General features: G+C 48.3%; 1 protein-coding gene across 2 annotated transcripts in view; it reads right to left on the reverse strand.

Annotated features, from left to right (window-relative positions):
* MYH10 (myosin heavy chain 10) overlaps positions 1-20,763 on the reverse strand; it is an 83,548-nt gene that overhangs the window by 52,012 nt on the left and 10,773 nt on the right. For both annotated transcript variants that reach the window (XM_005427859.3, XM_005427858.3), the window contains exons 3-4: positions 18,682-18,838; positions 3,955-3,982 (exon numbers count right to left, since the gene is read on the reverse strand). In XM_005427859.3, coding sequence (XP_005427916.2) covers positions 3,955-3,982; positions 18,682-18,838 — 185 coding nt within the window. The remainder of the gene's footprint in view (positions 1-3,954; positions 3,983-18,681; positions 18,839-20,763) is intronic.

Consider the following 20,763-nt stretch of genomic DNA (forward strand, 5'->3'; position numbering starts at 1 on the left):
GCTCCCCATCATCTCCACAGCACTTGCCATGGGAATGTTCCCAGCTGGAGCCCAGCCAGGGGTTGTATACAGAAATGTTTGGTATTTGCTGCTGCTGGCCTTTAATAAGCAGCCTCTATTCCCTGCACAGCCCATCACTCCCACGGAAGGCAGCTCAGATTAGATATCCTTGTAGGGCTGCAAGCATCTGCTGGACACCTCTTTATCAGGCCAGGCCCAGCTCTGGGAATGCCAGAGCTCTGTGCTAAGAGTCTCCAGAACACACTGGTGTGTTTGAAAGTGCAGTGCAGCACATTTTCAGAGCTTTCTCCAGTGTTTCCCAAATTCCTAATTACTACAACACAAATTTCTTCATCCTGGTCATCAGCCTGGCATGCTCAGTGAGCAGAGAAACACCAAAACTTCACAAAATAGCAGCTGCAGCTTCTCCAAGGGAAAAATATCAAAAAAAACCCCAACACCCTGAAATCTCTTCAGCCCAGCTTCACATCCCACAGAAAGAGGAAAATGTGCAGGAAGGTCTGGGAATGCTGCAGCATTGGCATCACAGCTCTGCACAAACCACTGATGGATGCTGAGTCAACACAGGCTGAAAGCCACTGCTTCCAGACCCAAATATATCACTTATATTATTTATCTGTTACTTATAAGCTAGAAGGAACATGAAGTTTCTGGAATTACACAGATTTTCCTTTCTTTTCAGCAAACTAAGAATTAACAGAGAGAAGGTCCAAAGCAAACTCTGATTTGCAGTCCCATCAAGGGGGAATGATGAGATGGAAGTTGGTTGAGTCCAGCTCCCCAGAAAAGTGCTGGTGGTGAGGGCTGCTCGTCTGCTTTTCATTGCAAACTGGATGAACCCAACTCCAGAGCAGAGGAGAGCTCCAGCAGCCTTCCTCACCATCTGTTAGTGGTTAGCAGCCCAAGATTAAACCATCCAACTTCAAAGCTAAAAAGAAATTCTCACCATTGCTGTTTGTTCAGCTCCTCCCATCTCCTCTCCAGCCAGGCAATAATCTGGCTTTCACCCATGGATGGTCCAATGGATCTGGGAGCTGAAGCTGTTCCTGTCTCTAAAAACCCACATTTGGGTTTCTCAGTTGGTGAAAAGCCAAAGGGCACAGAAGAAATCCCATCACTGCTCCTGAGGAAATCAGGGGGATGCCATGGAGCAGCAGAGCCTGCTGGATATGGTTCACTGTGAGAAAAGCCTATCCATAACAAGAATTTCATCAAGAAGTTCCTTCTACAGATTTCATCCCTGGCCTCAGCAGTCCCCAGCTCACACAAGCAGATGGGGAAGGGGAGAAGAACAGAACTGAAGACCAGAGTGTTGAAAGGTTCCCAAGGTAAGTACAAAGGGATCAGACACTCACTAGGCCAGAACCCAAGGAAGGCATCTGGACAACCGCAGAGACAATCTGTGAAGAACAAGAACCCAAGGGCTTGTCACAGCAGCAGCCCCAAACCCAGGAATCCCCCCAAAAGCAGCACTCCTGGCTGTCAAGAAGAAAAAGGGCTGGATCCAGAGACCTGCTAAAGTGTCCTTCAAACACCATTGCTGGAGAAGTGATTGCCCCTCCTCTAAAGGCCATGGAAGGTAAAAAACCAGGAAACTTCACCAACAGAGGCAGGGGAGGGAGGTGAAGGTGCAAAGCAGGGAGGGAGGTGAAGGTGCAGAGCAGGCAGACCCTCAGCAAGCAGTGGCACAGCTCTGTCCCAGACAATTCCTGCCAGGCAGCTGGAGACAGGGAAATGACAGGCACACCACAGCTGTCCACTCAGCTCAGAGCACCACTCACGAGATGGGTTTTTCCCCATTAGCTACCCTGAACCACTCCTACTGGAGAAATGAGAAATGTTTCTGAGGGTTCCCAGCCTCAGTAAACATCAGGGTCAATCAGGTGATCCAGGTCCTGAGACAGCAAGTTTGAGATGAGAAGATGAGTCTTATGAAGTGCCACAGGAGTTTCTGAAAGCACCTCCGGGGTGGTTAGCACCCTGCTTGCACTTTATTTACTGCTGCCTTAGTCCAGGACCTGCAAAACCAGTGCCATGAAGGGGAACTCACAATTTAAATTTACCTCATCACCAGGAGCAGCAATGCAAGGGCAGTCCTGGACCCTTTCCCCCTCCTGATCCAACCATGGGATCTCTTCCCACCCAAGGGAGCTCCCCATGGCCCTGTCCCACTCCCAAGGAGGATTTAATCCCCCAGAATGCCAGTTTATAATGCAGATCTACAAAATAATAAAGCTCTCCCAAGAGGTACGGTGGCATTGTCCCAAGGTCTGGCTGTGAGGAAGTGTGTCCCTCCTCATCACCTGAGCTCCAGCTGCTCTGCAAGGCAGAGCCAAGCCCAGCCCAGGGGGAACCCAGCACAAGATGCACAAACTGCACACTCCATACCAGATACAAACAGGGATCAATTGTCCACTCAGTGCAGGTGGATTAAAAGCTCACAGGAACCGTAGAGGGGAGGTAATGACAAAGTTGGAGGCAGGAGAGCTTAGAGGCTTTGCAATTTGTAAATGATCAGATTGGACATCCACCATCACTGCCATTCCAACCTTGTGGGCTTGGCTGACCATGCAAAGGAGAGGAAAGTTCATGGGCAGACACAGAACATGAAGCTACTTCAAACCATTCACCTGGGGCAAGCACACACTGCCAAGGCATCCACAAACACAGGGGAACAAAGCCTTTCTCCTCACCCCGGGATCCCATCCCTGCTTTGAGGGCTGCTTTGTGCTTGGCACATGGAATAGGCAGCACACAAAACACGAGTCCTGCTAGGAGCAGGAACCACAGAGCCAGACAAGCCTGAGTTAACCAGATCAACTTTTAGCTGAAGCACAGAACTCTTTTTCGGCCCTGGGAATGCTGCATTCATGGTATCCATGGCTGGAAAGGGCAAGGCTTGAAAGGATCCAGCCTCAGTCCTGTACAGACTCTGGGAGTCAAGGCACTTCTGTAGGAGCACAAGATGGAGATTTGAATCCCTTCTGTCAGGAAGGGAACTGAGCCCAGGCCTGCTTGCAGCAGTGAGTGTCCCAGCGAGCTGCTCCAGGCAGCAGGGTCCCCCAGAGCACATCCCCAACAGCAGGGCACCAAGCACTGGGGCTGCCCCTGTGCCTCAGACACTGCATGTGCTGTGTTCCACCCTGCAGACAGAGCCACGGTGAGGTTTCCAGCCCAGATGAGCCACCCTGACCCCCAGGCTGCTCCCAGCAGGGACAATGTCCCCCCTGCTCCCCAGGCTGGCACAGGGAGTGCTGGCGCAGGGCAGCGCTCTGAGCTGAGCTGTTCCTGCTCAGTGCAGCTGGGGCTGGGCCAGCCTGGCTCCCTGAGCCCAGGGAACCCTTATCTCCCTGCTGACACTCCCTGCAGCAGCACAGGAAGCTGCAGGAACACACAGTGCATGGGGGAGAGGGCAGGAAGCTGGCTCACCCCTGCCAGCTGCACTCCGAGCACTGAGAGCCTCAAACCCCCCGTGCTCTGCCTTCCCAAGCAGGGAAACCTCAGCTACAGCCACAGGGTTGCCCAGGTGAAAAGGGAACCCTGGTGTCCCTCTCCTCACAGATCCCATGGAGGCAGAGCCAGAGCTCAGCTGCTGCCCAGGGTCTCCAGACCCACTTTTGGATCTTGTCTTCCCCAGGCCTTTCCCCCTGAGCAGTCACAGCACAGCAGTGCAGAGGTGAACTCCTTAAAGCTTCTGGCTTGGATGCAGAGCTCCTCACCGATGTTTTTAAATCACATTTCTTAAGCAGAACATGCCCAGGAAACTCAATAAAGTGAATTACAATATTAAAAGGCTATATCCCCATATTAAATATCACATCTTTTCCCACTGCCTGTCAAGACTGAAGACCAAGCTTGGCCTCCCACAGCTGTATCAAAGCCCCTCTCACAATACAGATTCCCCAAAGTGCCAAATGAAAAACGATCACTCACGTGCAGAGAATTGATTGGTCCTCACGGTCTGCAAAACAAGAACAAACATGGTTATAGGGCTTTGCTTACACTGCTCTGCAATCTGCAAAACAGCTCCTTTTAATTGAGTATTTTAACATTCATCTTTTCAGTTTAACAATTCGAAGGACACTCTGAAGCAATTTTAATCAAATCCCCATTTCACATGCACACACCCCTCAAACAACACCTTGGAAGTCCCTAAAAGTCCTGACGTTTCAGATAATTGGTTAAATTTAATAATCATCCACACAGCAAGGCTTTTAACTATATTTTCAGCTAAAGTGGCCCTAACACTTCTTATTCTGAATGCATAAAGAATATAAACCCTTACATGAGGAGAAAAGCAGTTTCAAGCACACAACACTGACAACCACACACTTGGAAAGAGCACTGCCATCTCCAGCAAACAAGTGCTTTCCTCCCCAGCATTTTGTTCCCTTTTTAAATGAACACACAGGCCTGAAGAGCTCCCACAATTCAGCTTATTCATGAAAGCCTTGTCTAAAGGACATCCAGGGAAAGCAAAATGCTGCAGCACTTGCTCAGCACTTTGTGCTGCACTCACGACCTTTGGGAGGAACTCCTGAAGGTCAGGTGCAGCCTGCAAGGGCTATTTCATCGTGCCAAGAACTTCACAGAGTGTATTTCAGCACCATATTAAAAATTCTATCATCAAAACATGGGAATACACCTGCAGCAAGAGAACATTTCAGCTGAAGCCTTTCAGAGCAGGCAGGTGCCAGCACAGGCTGAGCCACAGATGCCACCCCTGGCAAGTTCCAGACTGCATTAACGCCAAGGGTGACAAAAAATGGAGCTGCTTTCTGACTGACAAATGTTAAAAACATGCAGTCAGCTGTACTTGGAGCCTTTTGTTCAAAAATGCCAAGGACCAGGAGTGCTGGGCTGTGCCTCACCAGGTGGACCCTGCAGCCCATGGCTGTGTCCTGCAAGCAGCTGAGAGCTCCAAACATCCCTCCTAAGGGTAACAAACAGCAGAATGAGTGCAGGAGAACTGAACAATATTAGTTCAGATTATTAAAAGTGGGAGAGAAAAATTCCAAGTGCTGGAGACCCTCCTGACAAGGCTGCAGGGATGCTCCTGGATCATTCCCTACAGCTGCAAGTCCAAAACAAGGAATGGGAAGCCTGGGACTGCAGGAAATCAAAGATGAGAGGGGGCAAAAGCAGCGGGAGTGTGACAAGAGGAACATTAAGAAAACATTTATTTATGTTCTTCTGGGTTTGCTATCAGGCAGCAGGCCCTGCAAGACCGCTCCAAAAGAAGTTTCTGGTGGCAGGAGCAGGGCCAGGGCAGGGCTCAGGGGCAGCTGGGTCCTGCAGGGCCAGGGGTGCAGCTCTGAGCCTGGGCTGCTCCCAGGGCAGTGCCTCTGCAGCAGCGCTGGCCAGCACGGGCTCGAGGTGATGCAGCACAGCACAGAGATTTGTTCCTGCAGAATGAACAGCTGAATGAAAGCCAGGCTGGGACTGTGAGCGGAGCTGAAAGTTAGCACTTCTTAGCTTTAGTATTTACTGAGGCATTTCTGTAAAGAGACATGTTGATTTTCCCCTTTCTTACTTCCCAGAAATAACTTCACCCTAATTTTGGCACTGTAGCTGGGCCATTACCTCAAAAAGCACAGCCTCCTCTAAACCAGACCTCTTCAGTTTAGCACTTCAAAAAGGTTAACACAGCTAGATTTGCCTTGAAGTTTAATTTATTTAAAGACAGTGCGAGTTTGTCAATGCTTTGTATCATGATATTTGCTACCTGTGCATTTACCATGCAATGCTACTGTGCCACAATACACACTATAAGTGAATTTTCTTACCTAATTAAATTTAAAGAAAATCTACAAGTCCAGAAAGTTGTATTTATTTGCCACTGCCAGAAGTTCCAGCAAGTGCAGCCAAGCTTTTTAATGTTCTCTGTCCAGGAGCCTGCACTGACACAGCCCTTACAAAGTCAATTATCTGCATTTCCTGGGTTCCAATGAGGCACTCTCTGGCAAATGACTAAGGTGGAAGGATTATTTATGGTTTCCTTAGCTTCTTCTCCCCCAGATAACACAGATAACAGCGTGCGCCTGCAGCCCTGATTTCAGAGCAGGTGCTGCCCCTGCTCAGGGCTGCACTGCCTCTCCTCACCAGTCTGCAGGGCAGCACAGGAGCTCTGTCCCAGGACAGTTCCCAGGCACAGACACCCAGCCTCTGCCTGGCTCTGCTCCAGTCACCCTGCACTATACTGATATTTGAAGTATTGCAGATGCCCAGATCCCCCTCACCAATTGACTGGGGATGAATGGGAGGAGGCATTTGGAGCTTCTCTGAGTGAAGTGCCCAGCCAGACAAGCATTTTTGGAATTATCATTCATTCACAGACCTAGGAAAACAATTCCACAGGTTCCTTACCTGCCTTGGGCTTTAACCAAGTCACTGACTGCCTCACAATCCCCTTCTTTAATGAAACAAGTGTGCCAGGGTGAAAAAAGTTAAATCTGCTTTCCCAACTCGGGGTGGAGGGAAAGCAACCACACATCAGCCAGCAGGACAGACAGCATGCAGAGGAAAATGGATCTGATTTGCAGGTTATTATTGGTCCTTCCTGAAACCCAAGCACAAAATTCTGGTGGATCATTCACTCTGGCACAGCCTTTCCTCTTCCCTGTCCAAAACAGTGATCAAATACCACCCCCATTGCTGGAGCTGACATTAAAAAATTCCTGGGTTTTTTAGGAGGTGGAGGAGGCAAGTTCTTTGGCATTTCTCCAACAGGAGAAATCACAATCATTGGCTTTCTAAAAGGAGCCCTGTGCAGGGAGTGGAGGGCTCCTGTTTATTTGTAGGTGGTGTTTCATGCTCAGGTGCCACACAGCCCAGCCCAGGCAAAGCTCCTGGCTCCTGTTTGTTGTGGATGCAGCTCCAAGGAGCTGCTGTGTGTGCGCCCTGCGCTCTAGGTGAACAGGCTCAGATATCAATCTACCCAAGGTCATTTAAAAATTGCATTCCTGACAAGTTCTGTGAAAACAGGGCAGTGCCTGGGGGACAGGGACCTTCCCAGCAGCACAGATTTGCTGCTGCCAGAGCTCTCCCAGCACTGCTCCATGAGTGCCACGTGACAAGGAGAGCACACAGGTGTCCCCAGCCTGCCACTCCTCAACTCCGAGCTCCCAAGTATTTTCTTTTTCCTATTTTCCTGCCGGGCTGATAAACATGGGAAGAGATCCGGTTACAGAGATGAAGCATGCCTTTATAATTTGTGTTTGCCTTTAAAATGTTGCCTGGTTACTCCCTAAACTATCATCAAACACTTAGCACTGTGACAGTGACTCCCAACAAACACCTCTGCCCAGAGCCAGCAGCCAGAGTGACAGGCACAAGTTGGTTTGCTGGGCACCTACCAGGCCAAATGTGCCCTGACACACTGCTGGGCACCACGAGAGTTATTCTGCATTATTATCTCTGGTTATTCTGCATTTCACCTCCAAGGCAACTCAGTCCCTCCCCAGTGCAGCTCTGCAGCTTCCCAAAGCCAGGGCAGGAATAAATAAATAAAGCCAGTCTGCAGGAATAAATCAGCATTGTGCCCCCAGTGACCCATCCAACACTTCAGGGAGCCCTGCAGGGAGCAAGACACTTGCTAATAACACAAAATTGATATTTTGAGTTTTAACACCTACATTTCACCAAGTTACAAGCGTTTAAAGATTTAAAGAAGCTGAAGCTGCACATGCCAAGGCACCTGATGTGACACACTCAGCAGGGCTGGGCAGTGTCACTGTCACCCTCCTTGGCAGGGCTCAGGTGACTGAAGGATGGAAACACCACAGGTATCTCCAGGAAAGGTGAGCAGGGTCATTGCACTATCCCTTCCAGCAGCTGAAAGGAACCTCTGGAAAGGAGAAATTCTCAAGGACACTTCAGGAGAAGCCATCTCTCTTGGTACACCTTCAGACTGCATTTATTCTTTTTCTTCTTGCCTTGTCATCACCAGCTCATTCATATATTGGTGGGGTTTTACATCCAACACTTATTTCTTTGAAACTGTCAAACAGTGAACTTGCAGAAATTCTCAGTCCTTCTGCTAAAAGGTGTAACATTAATTTATACCAAATTCTGATGCAGCCTACTCCTCATGAGTATCCAGTGGTTGTAATTCCTAGAATAATAACATTTATCACTTTTGCTCCATCAGTGCCCAGACACTTTTCTCTCAGAGCACTGAAACTGCTCAGCCATCACTCCATGGGGAATTACACCAACCCTGTCCCAAAGGCCACTCCACAGGGCTGCTCTCAATCACTCAGCAGTTGCAGCCCTGGCATCCACATGGTGCTCCCCACACAGCCTGACACACCACAGACACAGCCAGAGCCTCCTGCACCTCCTCTGCTGCCTGAGAACTGCCAGCTCCAGCTGCCACAATAACAGCCAGCACTGCCCTCCTGCCCCTGCTGCAGGGCATCTCCAGGGCTGGGTCATCAAACACCTCCTCACTGTGGGGTGGAGCGCTGATGGAAACACTCCAGGTGTCTCTGCTATTTGGGAAGGTAAAATAATAACAGCTTTTATTAAAAAGGGAAAAAAAAAAAGGCTTTTCCTGGGCACCTGAGCATGAAACACCACCTACAAATAAACAGGAGCCCTTCGCTCCCTGCACAGAGCTCATTTTAGAGAGCCAATGATTGTGATTTCTCCTGTTTGAGAAATATCCAAGAACTTGCCTCCTCCACCTCCCAAAAGAGCAGGAATTTTCTTTATATCAGCTCCAGCAATGGGGGTGGCATTTGATCACTGCTCTGGACAGGGAAAAGGAAAGGCTGTGCCAGAGTGAATGATCCACCAGAATTTTGTGCTTGGGTTTCAGGAAGGACCAATAATAACCTGCAAATCAGATCCATTTTCCTCTGCATGCTGTCTGTCCTGCTGGCTGATGTGTGGTTCTGTCCCTTCCTGAGACAAATGACAAGGGCCACGCTCCAGGTCTGGGCTGGCTGAGCACATGAGGTTAATAACTGGCAGGGATACACAGCAGAGGTCACCCAGAGCCCAGTCCTGGCTGGCTGGGCACTTGTTCCAGTGACCCCCAGCTCTCACACAGGGATTGTTTGCCTGTCCCAGCACACGAGGTGCCCACACTGGTTATTCCCTCTCCCAGCACAGCCCCAGCCTGGGGGACTCGGCCCAGCTGGGAACTGAGACTGGTTTAGAAATCGCAAATCACGAGAGAGGCATTTGCAACATTAGCTCGAAATTCCCCAAATTCCTGAGGAGAGAAGTGTGACGTGCTCAGCCTGGCAGCCAGGGCTGAGTCAGCAGAGAGGACAAAACAAACAGGACTCTGTCCTGCCCACTGCAGCATTCCCCACCACAGCAGCCACAACTGGCACTTAGTTTGACTTTTTAGCCCTAATTAAGTTGGAAGAACCTCAAATATGGTTTAGTTTTCACTGTCAATCTTTCACTCCCTTTATCAATGATCACTAATGAAGCTTTAGCAGAATTAATTCAGAAATGACAGCAGAGCTGCTGTGTTTGTGAGCAGCAGTTCATGGGTAACAAACTCCAGCAGCCCTGGGGAGATTGATCTGCTGTAACTCAGGAGATGAGCAGAGCACACAAGGCAGCTCCAGCCTGGAGGAAACCAGGGGAAGCTCCCTGGGCTGGGTGAGTGCTCCTGATGCCCACAGTGCCCAGCCCGTGGCCAGGCACAGCTGCTGGCCCAGCTCAGTGCCCTGGGGCTCACAGGGGGTTTCAGCAGCTCAGCTGAAGGGCATGACAATCCAGAGGGAAAAGCTGCCCAGGCCAGAGCTGCCAGGACTTGCTGCCTGACACCCACAGAGCCATGGACACACAGGGGAGCAGATCCCTGCCTCCCTCCAGCCCTTCATTCACCCAAGGGGCTCTCCCAGGAGAAACAAAAATCCACACAGGCCACCTCTACACTTACATTTCAGCCCCTGTTTGCATTCTGCTTAGCACTAACCTAAGATTAGTAGGAGCTGGGAAGCCACAGGCTGGACAGGGTTTATTTGGACTGCAGAGCCTCAGCACAGCAGTGGTTCCCACTCTCCATCAGCCCTGCTTAAGTTGTTCTACTTCCCACGTAGAATAATTCTGTTTAGACAAAGATTACACTGTCCACTGAGACAATGACTCAAGGAGGCCCTTTAGCTTTAAGATCTGCCGTGTAAGCTCGCTCGTTTAACTTTTGCTCTTCTCCTTTCCAAACAAACAACCAAGCACCAACCACTTAACAAAGGGGCCTGGCAACTCTCACTGCAGTGACCTCCTTCCCAAGCTGCTTGATCCTGCCTGAACTGCACGGGAGAGACAGCAAGTGTGACAGCAGGGCCACTGCAGGGCCATGCCTTGGTCTGTGCTCAGCCACACACAGGGCACAGATCACCCCCAAAGCAAGGCCAGGCACAGACACTCATGGCAGCCACCAGATCCTCCTGCAGTCTCCTGATCCATGCACTCCTGTCCATGTGTTCCTGCAGTCTCCTGATCCATGCACTCCTGTCCATGTGTTCCTGCAGTTTCCTGATCCATGCACTCCTGTCCATGTGTTCCTGCAGTCTCCTGATCCATGCACTCCTGTCCATGTGTTCCTGCAGTCTCCTGATCCATGCACTCCTGTCCATGTGTTCCTGCAGTTTCCTGATCCATGCACTCCTGTCCATGTGTTCCTGCAGTCTCCTGGTCCATGCACTCCTGTCCATGTGTTCCTCACCCAGGCTTTAAGCCCCCACTACATCCTGAGGCACAGACTATCAGAGTTCAGCTCTGCTGTTAAAAATTTTGCTTCTTTTTGCTGTTTTGGACATGTTATCTGCAAATATCAAGCAATGACTCTGTTCCTGCATAGGAAGAGATGGGTGGAGGAGGCTCCCTATTCCTTCTGCCTGTGCCACTTCAGATTCAGACTTCTGTTACATCTGACCTGAACTGTCATTTCCTTACTGAACAATTTTGTTCACTCTGGTTGTTCTTTCAATGTCTCCTGTTCCATTTCCTCTCTGCCCAAAGCAGGGCTGTACAAAGTGCACATTAAATCACAGAATGGTTTGGGTTGGAAGGAACTTTAGAGATCATCCAGCTCCACCCCTGCCATCTCAGGGACACCTCCCACTGTCCCAGGCTGCTCCCAGCTCTGTCCAGCCTGGCCTTGGGCACTGCCAGCCCCAGCTGCTCTGGGCACCCTGTGCCAGGGCCTCCCCACCCTCCCAGGGAACAATTCCTTTCTAATCTCAAACTTCTGCTTTGTTAGTTTAAATCCATTCCCCCGTGTCCTGTTACTCCATCCCTTGTCCCTCTCCAGCTCTCCTGGAGCCCCTTGAGGCACTGGAGGGGGCTCTGAGGTCTCCCCAGAGCTGCTTCTTCTCCAGGCTGAATAACTCCAGTTCTCAGAGCATCATCCTGGTGCCTCTTCTGGCCTGGCTCCAGCAGCTCCAGGTCCTGCCTGAGCTGGAGGCAGCTCTGCAGGTGAGCTCTCACCTGTGCTTGTGCTTGGCTCTCTAAGTCTATGTATTCTATTATATTATTATAGATTGATTATATGTATTATGAAAATAGAAAGAAAATGTGTCAAGTCTATGGCAGAAATGTTTCTTAGATGGATTCCTTTTCCACTCACTCCTCACACTCTCTACCTGATTTACAGCCACTGCTGCTTTTAGATGTCCCCAGACCCTTCATCCCTTCAGCTCCTGCTCAAGCAGCAGCAGCTCCAGCATTCCCAAGGGAATTCACCTTTCCCAAGATGTTTATGCACAAAAAGCACAAACAGAGGAATGTAGGTTCCAGGGTTTGCAGCAGCAATTCCCAAACCATAAAAAGCACAAAACAATGGGAAGGATTGACCAATCTTTAACCAGTTCTCTGCCCATATGAAGGCCTTTCCTCACAGTGCCTACAGTTCCCCTTTGGTTAGAATTGTTATCAAACTCCCTTTGGAAAGCTGATCATGAGCACAGTGGTCTCCAGATTCTGAGCAGGACCCTCAGAGATGGCTCCAGCAGCTCCCATCTGGCTGCTCTGCTGCCAAGGGGTTTTGTGCAGCACAGTCCATCAGCTATTCCATCTCTGAGATTAAGGATTTGGTTCTTGCAGATTTTCTATTTTCAGTATTTTCCATTTACTAACCCTTCAGAGAATTATTTCCTGCTATTTTTCACAGCAGATACACATCAAGAGGTAGACACCTATTTTTTCCTGCTTTTTCTTTTGCATTTTCCTTCTCCACACCATCTGACGGCTTTGAAAAATTTGAATGGCCCAGGGTGATCAGAAAGCCATGAGCTTTTATTCACCTTCTTCTCTGAAACAGATGCACAACACCTTGCAACTCTGAGTCCTTGAGGACGGCTCCAAAGCCTGCCAGGAACACCTGAGAGCATCAATCATGGACAAGTGAGAGGAGGCTGGAGATGCACCAAGACAGAAATTGGCAATTGTGCTGCTGCTGTGAGCCTGGGGCCCAACACAAGGAGCAGGACAAGGAGCAGGACAAGGAGCAGCCCTCACCTCTCCCCACTGGCCAATGGATAAACCCTGCTCTGCTGCTCCCTTGCCAAAAACCAACAAATTTAAGAGGAAAGGGAGGAAAAAGGAGCTGCAGCAAGTGCTGGCAGTGGCAGTTGTGGCATAGCTGCACTCCCAGCTCAGCAGCCCAGGAATGCAGGCAGGGTTGACAAACCCCAGCTTTGTGCCCAGTGCGGCTCTCACGCTGCTCCCGAGATTAGAACACATTGGAGGTTTTGTTACATCAAGGCATTGCTGCTTGTGCCTGTCATCCCAGGCTTGGGCCAAGCAGGAGCAAATTATCCATTTCACAACTACCTAGAAATAAAAGGGGTTTAATTTAAAGGAAAGCTTCGGTGCAGGAGCAGGTGCTGACTGAGTGATCACACAAAATGATTCATCTCATGAATGATTTCCCAAGTTGGGTGCACTTAGCCTTGAATTCCTGTCTGTAGGCACAGTCACAATTCAATTATAAGGCCAGCTTGCATAGCAAGTTTTAAAATTAAAGTCATCTCTGCTTGCTCAGAATATCAACCAAAAAAGCCCATGGAAGTGGCTCATCTACTGCAGCACTGCACTTCAGGAGGGGGAAGGAAACCGAGGGACCGAGGAAACTAAAAATTCCTTATGTAACAATTGTCACCCTTGTGACATTTGTAAATACAACAAAGTTACTGAAATTACACAAAAAAAGAGGCCAACTTCCAAGCAATTAAGCCTTCAGAGAGAGCTGTGCACTGAAAGTATCATCATCCCTAATGAAGTGCCCAACCTTGAGCTGAACAATAAACAGGGATCCAGTCACATTTTGACACAGAGAAGGACAAAGATCAGCAGAGCACTAAAACTTTTCCAACAACAACAAAAAAGGTTTAAAATGCAGTTTCTAGAACTAGATTGTGTAAGCTCAGTGGGTACCTGTTACTGGTGCCATTCACAGCTGGCCAAGCAAGGTGCAGTGATTTCAATCCTGACAGCTCCCAGCCCCTGAATCCCACAGGTTTAATACCAACAGCCAGAACACAAAAGTGAGGGCAAGGAGATGAAGTATTGCAAAACAAGTTCAGCTGACAGAAGTATTTATCATTCTGCTTCAAATTCAAAAATAATGAGGCAGGAGGCTTCCGGCATGATGGATTTCAGTTTTTTCTACTTTGTTTCTTGCTTCAGGAATCTCCCTGCACTCAGCCATGCAGACACTGCATGTGACACCCCTGGAGGTGTACAAGCAGTCTGGATGTTAATGGTGCTGTCACCTGAGTATTTATATTCCACACCTGCCTGAGCAGACCAAGTGAAAGCCCAGAATTCTCAATGTAACCATAAAGGGACCTATAAATCCTTCAGATGACATTTACCAAGCAGCCAGTTCTGCTGGGATCATCATCCTGCACTTTGTAACTCCTTAAAAGGCCTTGGGGACCCTTTTGGGAAGTCAAGATGTAATGAAAATACCAAGAACATTAATGGCACATTTATCAGGTTCCATCTGCTCCTCACAACAGAGAGCACCAACCATCACTCCCAACTTTTCCAGTCTCAGAGCAATGTTTCCCCCTTCCATTTGAAGATTTAATAGACCTTTAAAAGAAAAAAATTCTTATTTTAGTTTCAATTCTTTTCTTCTGTAGCTGGGGGTGGCTATGCCCCCAAGGGAGGACTTAAATCAAGATTAACTACAAATATAGCTCAAGAAGATGTTTTGAAGAGACAAGCATTGCACCTGTAGGCCGTTCTGGCTTCTCCAACACCAAGTGTTCCCTTCCCCTCTTAGGCTGTTTCCGATAAACCTTCTCTGCAACAGGATTAAAGGCAGGCCTAAAATATCAGTGCTAATTTGGTGCTCATCAAGATGTCCTCAGGGAAACAGGATGAAAAGGAGAGACTAAGCATAATTATACAAGAGTAATATTGACAGGCAAGCTGGGCTTTAGCAACAAGAAGTCAACAAGTTTTCCTTAATATTTCCTCTGAAGCACTTGTATGTCACTGAATAAAGAGGCACAATAAAACAAAGCCACACTTCCTCCAGAAATCCAGTGGGAAAACTGGAAGGGAAGAGGGAAAAGAGAAAGTCAGCTGTGGAGAAAGCACTACAGGAAAATTTGTGAGTGCTGCTTTTGCACAATCAGATCTCCTTGGCTGGTAAAGTATTGTCACAGCCCTGTCAGCCCCAGAAAATTCATCTTCTCAAAGAAAATCCTGCTCTGTGGCAAATTTTCATGGCCCATAACTTTGAGCAGGACTGAAGAACACCAGCAAGGCTTGCAAATTGTATAACCAAGCAGAATTAAGGTCAACATTGTCCCAGGGATTAGGGCAGCAATTCCTTATGATCATGTCAGCAATGCTGTGTGGGGCCAGCCCAGCCCTTCCCCACTGCTGGGCTCTGCTCCAGCCCATCACCCCTGGCCATGGGTACTCCCTGCTTCACCTCCTCCTCAGGGAAATGAAGGGAAAGTGCAGGAGAAATCCACTAAACCACCTGTGAAGTAACACCCTACCACCACAGCACTTTGAAAAATAATTACTGGGGAAAGAGAGGGGAAATCCAGTCTGGAAAGCTGAATTGCAGGTTATTATCTGCTGCGGTCAGGCACTGGGTAATGAGGCTTTTCCTGAAGAGAAACCCTGACTGGCATAACTAGAATGCAGCCCAGGTCCTGCCTGTCTCCAACAAGAGCTCCTTCCTCTCAGTCTTTAATGGCACTGCTGCAGAAAGGGCAGCACCCAGCAGACCCAGCACTGCCTGAGTTTGCTTTTCCCTGCAGAACCTGCCCCAGATCCCTGTTCATCTGCACCACTCAGCCATGGAGAGCAATCCTGCACCTCCCAGAACTCCTCCTGTCTGCCTGGGGAGTCCATCCCCTCCAAACTGGGGGCTCAGACCTGTTCTGTGTGTCAGACTTTCCCCCCAGCCCCTGCCCTCTGACATTTCCAACCATTCCTCCCTCCACAGAGGGCACAGGCAGGGCTGGCCTGGGCAGCCAGGGGGGCAGGAGGTCCCCCCAAATGGGAAATTCCTCAGGGGGCCAAGGACAGAGTGGGGTTTGATGGCTGGCAGGCAGCAATGCTTCCACACAGACTCGTCCACCACAGCACACATGGAAAACTGCAGGGATTCATTTGTATCCCCAGTTCAGGAAAATTCAGAGTGTTCCAGCAAAGTTTAACACAAGGAATAACTATGGAGATGCACATATACCAGTTCTGCTGACCAGAAAACCCTCTGCTCTCATAATCTAAATAAAAATCTCCATTTTCTTATTTAAACACACAAAACCTCAACAAAGCAGAGACTGGAAGCTGGGCTGTGACTCTCCATGCTCTGAAATAGAGGCATGAAAGCACTGGGAACCTGAGTAACACTTTACTCACTGTGCCCAATTCTCAGCACAGTAAAATTGTGGTTTCAGGAATCAGCTTGCTCAGAGTCACAGCTCAGGTCCAGGTATCCTGTTAATCACAGTAAACAGCTCACAAACACCTGGAAATGAGTAGTTTGTGATTAGCTGCAAGGAAAATAAACATGATTATATTGCACAAAATACCACTGAAGAGGCCAGGAAAATCCAGCCAACCACTCTCATTAATCTAGATTAGTGGCCAGGATATTTCTATTAGGGGAAGGTCATATTCTCCAAAGGAATGGCATTCCTATGGTTTCAATTTCAGGTTTGAATCCTAATAATTAAACTTCAGACGTTAAACACTGAAACACAGCAGCCATTGGTATCACAAGGAAGCTGTGGATATGCTGCAGCAGCAGAAGCAGGACTTCAATAATCCTGGAAAAACTCCTCTCTCTGGCACCCCAGCTGTGTGTGCCACCCCAGCTACGTGCACAGAACACACAGGAACTGCACAGCAACACTTTTACAAGCATGTGTCAGTAACTTATCAGCAACAGCACCCTGGCCAAGGATTCTGCTGCACATAAATGCTTGCAGACACCTCTGATGATTAATCTGAAGAGTTTTGATTAACCCAGCTAATGGTTACAGACACACTTCTACCAGGCAAAACTTCCTGACACAGATTTTCTGTTTCATTGAAGACTGAGTGCTGACTGAAACACAAGGCAGAGTTAGAAGAAATGAGAGACATTTTGCACATTGTGTTAAATACTTGATAGGGAAAACCCATCCTCACCAAGCCCTGGGCACACTCAGTAGCTGACCTTGCGTTGCCACTGATAACCAGAAACAAACTGAATAATGTGCTACTGTTAAGACAAATATTATTCGGTGCTCTAATGACTACAAAACCTTGCTTGTTGTAACTGCAAGTTTTATTTACATGGAGACCAAGTTCCCTGAAGTGTCTCTGGAAGCACAGAAGCAGCAGGGTCAGTGGCAGAGCCCCCCACTCCACCTGACACAAACACTCACTGCTCCCCCTCACCAGCACTCAAGCCTGGGCTGGAGTTTTTATTTATCCCTGCAATGCAGCTGTGCAGACAAATCATCAATGGGAAATTCACCAACTCCTGCAAATGCTGCCTAAAACAAACAGGGAGAGGCTCCATACAGGTGAAGGGCCCTAGAAACACAGATTTAGTGACCCTTAAACAAGTTATTCCCTAAATAATGGATCCCATTGCATGGGTTTCATCTACTCTTATTCCAAGCTATGCCTTCATTAGTTCAGATGAGAACTCAGGCTATCAAAACCAAAAAGAAAGCAAGCACAGAGAGATTGGATAGAAAATATAAACCTCCACCATCAGAAGGAAAGAAAAGAGGACTGTAACCAAACATACATCACCATGTGCATTTTTTTTTTAATTCCACCTTCCAAAAATAGTAACATTTGTGCATGTAGCAGGATCTCCAGAGACACAAATGACTTCCAGCAGGGCATGTGAGCAAATATATGGAGCACCCGGAGTGTGGTGACTGCTGACATTGACTTACTTTATTAGAGGACATTTGGCTCAAGGACATTTCAGTGCATTCTTGAGACCATTTCAAGAGGTGCTTTCAGACTGGGAAGCACTTAATCACAATCCACTTGAGACTGCTACAATAAACTCCTTAAAATAAATCTTAAGGTTTGCCCTGCCGTTATTCCACATGCACTTATTAGGGGTGCTCAATCTGAGCTGTCAGGGGTTGTTGTTCTGGTCAAGAAGTCAGAGTTTCTTCCACAAAAACACAGGAAAACAGAGCCCCAGGTACCCACTGGGAAGCAGAACAACTCCTGGTGGCCCCAGTTTGCTGCTCCCCCCTGCCTGTCCCTGCATCACCCCTCTCTGCTGGCACAGCTCTGCTGAGGTGAAAGGACACTCAGCAACCTGCAGTTGATTATTAAGCAGCCCTAAAGACAAAGTCACAATTCAAGAAACAAAGACTTGTGTGATGTATTTAAAGTGTCTAAAAAACCAAAAGTTAACATTTAAATGGTTTCACCTGGCAGCAGAAGCAGCTTTCCCTCAGTTTGGGTGAAGCGGGTCAAACAGCTCTTCCCCTCCTTCCAGCCCAAACTGAGCTACAGCACAACACAGCAAGGTGTGCAGAGCTGGCTCCTGGTTACACACACAACATGCTGCTGTCCCCACACCTCCAACAGCCCCCTAAACATGAATCAGTATTGGAATGAGCTGTGCTTCCAAAATCCTGTGTCAGAAACACAACTGTGTGAGTTCAACAGCACGTGCTCATTTCTGTCGCATCAGATTCAGCTTTCATGTTTGTGCAGCACAGCCTTAAAGCCAAAATTCAAACCACGAGCCCTCCATGAACTCACCCTATTCTACTACAGACACAAATCAGTTAGGAGAAAAAAAAGAAATTCCTCCAGGTTAAGGATTTCCCTGATCTCTTTTTGAACTCAAACCCCCATTGTTCCATTGTCACCTCGGATTATTTGGCAGCTGCCGAACACCAACACTTTCATAGCACTGCCTTTTCAACCCCACTCTTTCACTCCTCCTTCATCCAGAGCCAGTGCACAACATCTCTGGACATGCAACTTAGCTCTTTTTTTGGGGAACAAAGTATTTCTGACACAACTCCCAGAGCAGCGATGGCCCAGCCCAGCTGTGCTGCCGCCCCTCAGCGAGTTACAAACCTGGTTCTCTCCCCCTCTTTAAAACTCTGATTGCACATGGAAAACCCTAGCTGCAGGGACACCGAGGAGTGGCCAGGCAGTGTCCAAGCCCAGACTGCTCCTTACCTTGCAGCATGCACCTGTAGGCAGACTCGGAGATGGCGTAAATGTGCGGCGGCATCTCGTGGCGCTTCTTCCCTCTGTACATCTCAATAATGTTCTCTGAATAAATTGGGAGGTTCTTGTAAGGATTTATGACTACACAGAACAGCCCTGAATAGGTCTGGGAAAAGAAAAAAATAACAAACATTTCTGTTAGTAAACATTATTGAAATAAAGTCGTAAAGAACAGAAAGGCTTTTCACAGGTTCTAGAATATTTATCTCAACACAAAATTGAGGTGCTTTTTGTAGAGCAACTCAAAGTACATGCTATATTCAAATTATCGGTTTCTAGTTCTCTTAAAAGGCTCTTTAATTACCTGCATAAAAAGTAATTTAAAGATAATAAGGCTAGGTAAATTTGAAGAGGAGTATCTGATCTCTTTCCCACAGACATTCTAATCTCTCTTCCGTTTGCCAAGTTCCAGCTCTATGGACACCTTTTGATGTTCACCTCCTTCAGTAAAATGTGCATTCCAAGTTAGTTTCATTTTGAAGAAACTGATAATATCCATTGCTCTGGTAAATAATCTAGATGAGGGAAGAGCCTCTGTCAAACCACCCTCATTTCTGCTATCCTGTCTCATAACTGTCCATCCTTCCTGCCACCAGCCCTTTTCAATCCCACAGAGGGCTCATTCCCTCCCTGTCCCAGCCCAGCTGAGGGACAGATCAGCCCTGCAGATGTTTCACACCCTCCCTGCAGAGCTGACACTGCACAGAAGTGGACAAGCAGAGTGTCAAGGAACCAGCACAAATTGGACACTGCTGTTTCACTGAGACGTTTCTGTTCAGCCAAAATGCCCCAAGTGCCACAGGACGGAGCCCAGCAGTGCCCACAGGGTGCATTTCCCTGTGACCCAAGCAGCCTCCTGCAGTGAGCTCCATCCCTGCTCCTGCAGTTATCCCTGAGCAATCATCACAGAACAGCCCTGCAGAAGGAGCCCAGGCAGCCACAGACACTGGGTTAGGAGGGAGGACAGATCCTGGCCTGGCTCAGCATCAGGGGCTCTGACAGACACTGCTCCCTGCACACAGCACAGCTCTCCATCCTGGGTGTTCCCTGTCCAAGGAATCTGCTTGGCCCCAGCCCCTCCAGCAGCAACCACACCTGACTGCTCTGAAGAAAGGAGAATATCCAATCTCTCCATTCACTGACTGCTCTGAAGAAAGCAGAATATCCAATCTCTCCATTCACTGACTGCTCTGAAGAAAGCAGAATATCCAATCTCTCCATTCACTGCTGTCTCCTCACATGCTCAGTTCCTTTTGGTCACTACTGAAATTCCCATCTTTACCAGCTCAGGAAGGCATCAAGACAGACCAGGTTTGGCAGAAATAGGAAGTATCTCTCTGAATGTCAGGAAAACCACATTTCTTACCTCTGCAAGCTGAGAGGAGAAAAAGGATGGGGAGAATAAACAGAAAGCTTTAACAACTGTTGAGAGCCCAGAGTACTGAGCAGGTCACCCAGGATATAACATTTGTCCATTTAAAAAAGCATTTCTGCTGCATTGGTATGAACACAGTAGCTGATAGTCCCAGTGCACCTCTTTTTTCTTTTGTAAGTATAAAAGATTTTATCTGGAGGAAAAGGTGCCCCCCTGTCTTTTCTAGAACTCCACCAGCTCTGGCAAGACAGGCAGAAGGTGTTCTCTGAACTGAGTCCAGGAGCACCATCAGCAAAGAAAAAGAACTTGGTTTTCAGCCAGGTGTCCTGACACAGGGACATCTTATGTCCTTGCAGGAAAATACTCCCTCTGCTTTGGTCAGATCTGCTGGATGATAACTGCAGGGCCTTGCCACCTCAACAAGGTATTTATTTCTCAAGAGAAAGGAAACACATCTTATCAGGGCAACCGAGCCAAGCATAAAGAACAACTTATCAGTCATTAACTCAACATAACATGGGGCTCTTGGCAGGTGGGCAGCTCCTCCCCAGGCTCCTTTCCTACCACTGTCCCTCCTGCCCCTCCTGACTGACCCGGATAGTGCTGCAGACAAATGTCACCCAGAGCTGGCTGGAAACAGCAGCACTTCCCTGCCC

Source organism: Geospiza fortis, unplaced genomic scaffold, assembly GCF_000277835.1.
Source record: "Geospiza fortis unplaced genomic scaffold, GeoFor_1.0 scaffold485, whole genome shotgun sequence".
Classification (NCBI taxonomy): Eukaryota; Metazoa; Chordata; class Aves; order Passeriformes; family Thraupidae; genus Geospiza; species Geospiza fortis.